The sequence below is a fragment of the Lotus japonicus genome, chromosome 5, assembly GCF_012489685.1.
Source record: "Lotus japonicus ecotype B-129 chromosome 5, LjGifu_v1.2".
Lineage (NCBI taxonomy): Eukaryota > Viridiplantae > Streptophyta > Magnoliopsida > Fabales > Fabaceae > Lotus > Lotus japonicus.
Genome location: NC_080045.1, coordinates 11,721,148 through 11,725,065, shown reverse-complemented (window position 1 = coordinate 11,725,065; position 3,918 = coordinate 11,721,148). Strand labels below are relative to the sequence as shown.

At 36.4% G+C, this 3,918-nt stretch overlaps 1 protein-coding gene across 1 annotated transcript; it reads left to right on the top strand.

Annotated features, from left to right (window-relative positions):
• Positions 1-2,210: 2,210 nt before the first annotated feature.
• Positions 2,211-3,709, top strand: LOC130718354 (probable membrane-associated kinase regulator 4). The gene has a single exon (XM_057568939.1). It carries the CDS (start codon positions 2,395-2,397, stop codon positions 3,433-3,435), a length of 1,041 nt encoding a protein of 346 aa, XP_057424922.1. The 5' UTR covers positions 2,211-2,394; the 3' UTR covers positions 3,436-3,709.
• Positions 3,710-3,918: the final 209 nt, after the last annotated feature.

Genomic DNA, 3,918 nt, shown 5'->3' with positions numbered 1-3,918 from the left:
CTGCGAAGGTTGTGAGAGGAGAAACCGACGGATCTGAAAGACACGGGATAAGGTGGAGATCTGTCTACTTTCAAGAGGCGATGACCACGCCAGAGAAGGAGAAGTGGATGGATGCCAAGGTGGAGGAGTGAAGCAACAGGGTGTTGAGCAAGATGGATAGCTTCCGCAGACGGGAGGACCATGGGTGATGTGGTTGAGGGACTCACACTTGAGGGGGAGATTGTTGGAATCAAGTGTTGGAGTTAAGTCCCACATCGGAGAAGTCAAGGTGAGAGTGAGAGTTTATAAGAGATGTGACCCATAAACCTAATGCTTTAAGGTTTTGGGTTAAGATGTGGTGTCCAAGATCTCCTTGGTGTCTCCTCTCGGCCTTGGCCCATGGGTCCTCAACGTGACTCTCCCCAACAAGCTTAGGTTTATGGATCACATCTCTTATAAACTCTCACTCTCACCTTGACTTCTCCGATGTGGGACTTGACTCCAACACTTAATTCGAACAGTTTCTTACTTAATGTCCATGATTTGCATGAACATAAATCGTTTGTAGCTCTCTACTGCAAATTCTTAAGATATTGTATTAAATGGTTCAAATTGATTCATAAAAAGTTAAATTGATCAATATTTTTATACACTCGTTATTTTGCTGTGTTGAGGATCCACCCTCACATATGTATAATGCATGCCAACAACTTAATCATATACAAGGATATTAGACTAGACAGGAGATATAGATTCAATTCATTGAGTCCTCCCTATTAATGTATCATGTACCTGCTTCTGCAGTAGGTTCTATCTAGCATATGAATCATTCTCTTCATACATTGTTTGTCATGCAACGAATTGGAATGATTATTAGTGAGTTACATTGAAACTCTCCATAAAAACAAGGTTAATGTCAACATCCTCCTCTGAGTTGCAGATTCTAAACCTGTACTTTCACGCATCAGATTCAAATGGAACAGGACAATAGAAGATTGAGAGTATCCATCTAACACATGGTCTGGGTCAGTTATGTTAACACACATTATAGGGACAGAATTTGAATCTACATGCTGCTTAGGTTGTACTTGCCTAAAACCTTGGATCGATAGTTAGCTAAAAACACAATAGGATAAAATGACGTGGACAGAAACAATTTTCTTTAATTTAAGGTAGTCTATTTTAATTTTAGTTTTATTATGATTTTTCACCGTATATTCAAAATGTACTATATAAACCTGTTTCACATAAAAGATGAATGAAAAGTCAAAACACTAAGTATTTCTATGATGAGTAATTTTCAATATTCACAAAACTATATTGAAATGTATAATGTGAAAGTTTAATACTCACATAAAAAATTGAAATGTATAATGTGAAAGGTGAGAATTACAGCGTGCATTAAACTTGTAAGTTGTATGCAGAAGGAGAAATAGGAAAAAAAAGGGGAAAAGAAAAAGAATAGTGAAGGCAATCGAGGTACTTTCAAGGATTATGATTGCTTTCTTTATTTCTACTTTGAGAGAGATCTGATACGGGTAACTACACCAATGTCTATGGGGCATCCATAGTGCCATAGGGATATATACATAATGGGAAAACAGAAAACAAGAATTTCACCTATTAAGAGTTTAAGACTAGACTAACTTACTGGCTAACATTACATTTACATGTCAAAGGGTTACAAATTTGAATCCCATTTAAGCTTTTCTCAATGTTCTAGGTTATTCACACTGATGTGCATGTTCCTCGAGCCCATAGTTTTTTTAACACTTGGACTTACACAAAAAATGAGGAATATATATAAAGTGAATTGTCAATTTGGTGTCTCATCCTTTTTTACACTCACAGGTTAGTTTTTTATTTAAATAAATACGTTTGAAAGTCTCTAAATATATAAAACATCGGCTAAATAAGTCTTTACATATAAATTTAATCAACTAAAATGTCGGTCAAATTAATCCACACGGACTAACTCATCCGCCATGATTAACATTTTTCACATACATTCTGAAACTAACCAACATATTTTGTTCTTTTGGATACTAATATGATATCTATTATTAAGGAAAGGACTTCCTTGTAAGGGGGGATTCAAAAATAAAATAATACATGAATTTCATGCTTGGAAAGCAACCTACAAGTTTAGAAAAGATACATATATTTTTATATCAGTTAAGAGGTAAATCAAAAGGTTGAATAGGAGTAAAGTAAAGACTAAAGACATAGGGGATAAAAATTTTAGTTTATAAATATGATAGAAAAATGTCTTTTGCATTACAAAGTTTGGCAACATCAACACTTTAAAGAATACCCTGCCCTCTCTCTTTCCTTGAGGAAGCTCAGTTTCCCATAGGCATCTCCATACTCCAACACACACAAATAGAGAAAAACCACCATCATCACAGAACACACATGAAAATGGCCATAAAAAATGCCACTTTGGTTCATGTAGATGAGGACTACATTGACATGGAACTAAGTTCTTCTTCTTCTTCTACTTCCTCCAACTTATTCTCTTATTCCATTTCCTCTCCCCCACAGAACAGCGAGTTTGAATTCCAAATGATTTCTGTCTCAAATGAGAAAGATTCAAAACCTTCCCCTGCAGATGATCTCTTCTACAAGGGAAAACTCCTTCCTCTTCACAGCCCTCCTCGCCTTCAAATGGTTCAAAAGCTCATAGAGAACTCCAACAATGCCACCTTTGATTTTGTGAAATCACAGTCAGATTTGGAAGATAGTAGCTTCCCCTTCACAAGTGACTTCAGAACTCCTTCAGAATCATGCAGGGTTAGCAGTGAAGTTGCAAACCCAGATGAATTGTTATACCCATTTGGGTGGTCTTCTGGTCTTGTTGGTGATGATCTTCATCATCTTCCCAAGAAGACTTTGCCCAAGAAACTGAAGCATTTCTGGCTCAGTCAAAAACTCAAGGCTTCAAGAGTTTACCTGAAATCTTTCTTCAGCAAATCTGGTTGTTCAGACAAGTCATGTGCCAGTGCAGCAACCAATGTTGGAGCAGAGAGGGACTCAAATTGCAAAGAGTGTCAGAACAAGTACATGAAGGTTAATCCAAGGAAAAACTGTAAAAACCCATTTGAGATTTTCTATGATGAGAAGCATCACATGTCTTGTAATGTCATGAAGACCATTAAGAGAGAGATATTTGAAGATGACTTCACTAGTAATCACAGGAAGTCTTTCTCTGGTGTGGTTCAGAGACATTGTGTTTCAAAGGCTTCATCTTTATCCACATCTTCATCAGGGTCATCTTCTTCTTCTTCATCTTTCTCTCTGAGCTCAGCTGGGTACTATGATTTGCAATTGTTCAAGAGGAGCATCAGTGCAAATTATGAGTTGGAAGGTTCAGTTGAAGGAGCCATTGCTCACTGCAAACAGTCTCAGCAACAGTCTCAGGATGTGTTCTCAGTTTCCGACAAAACTTGTGGTTAGTGGTGGTGGAAATCAAGAAATAGCAGGAACATTTTCCGGTGAGAGAGGGGAGGAAACGTTGTAAGAGAAGAATGAGACATTTTCATGTGAAATGCTGTTGTGTATTAATGTTTGAATTAACAGCGTGGCCTTTCCGGCATTAATTTGTTCAAAATTGATGTTCTTGCTCTGCTCTTCTCTGTCTCTTTCTATCTGTCCTATTGTTGTACATTTTTCACACTTTCCTCAGCTGTAAATCCCTTAGATGTACTATTATTATCATTGGCTCAGTGAATTAACCACATATTTAATGAAGTCAAAATCACAATGAGTAACCACAAAAATTTATAAATTTATATTTGCTCATTGTGATTTTGGCTCACCATGATTTAACAAGGTGTATTTAAACACGTACTAATGATTTTGTCTTTACGTAATTTTCAAATGAGTTTCTAAACCTACACTAATTCGTTTAGGTAAATAAGACTTAATTTTTAAAAAATG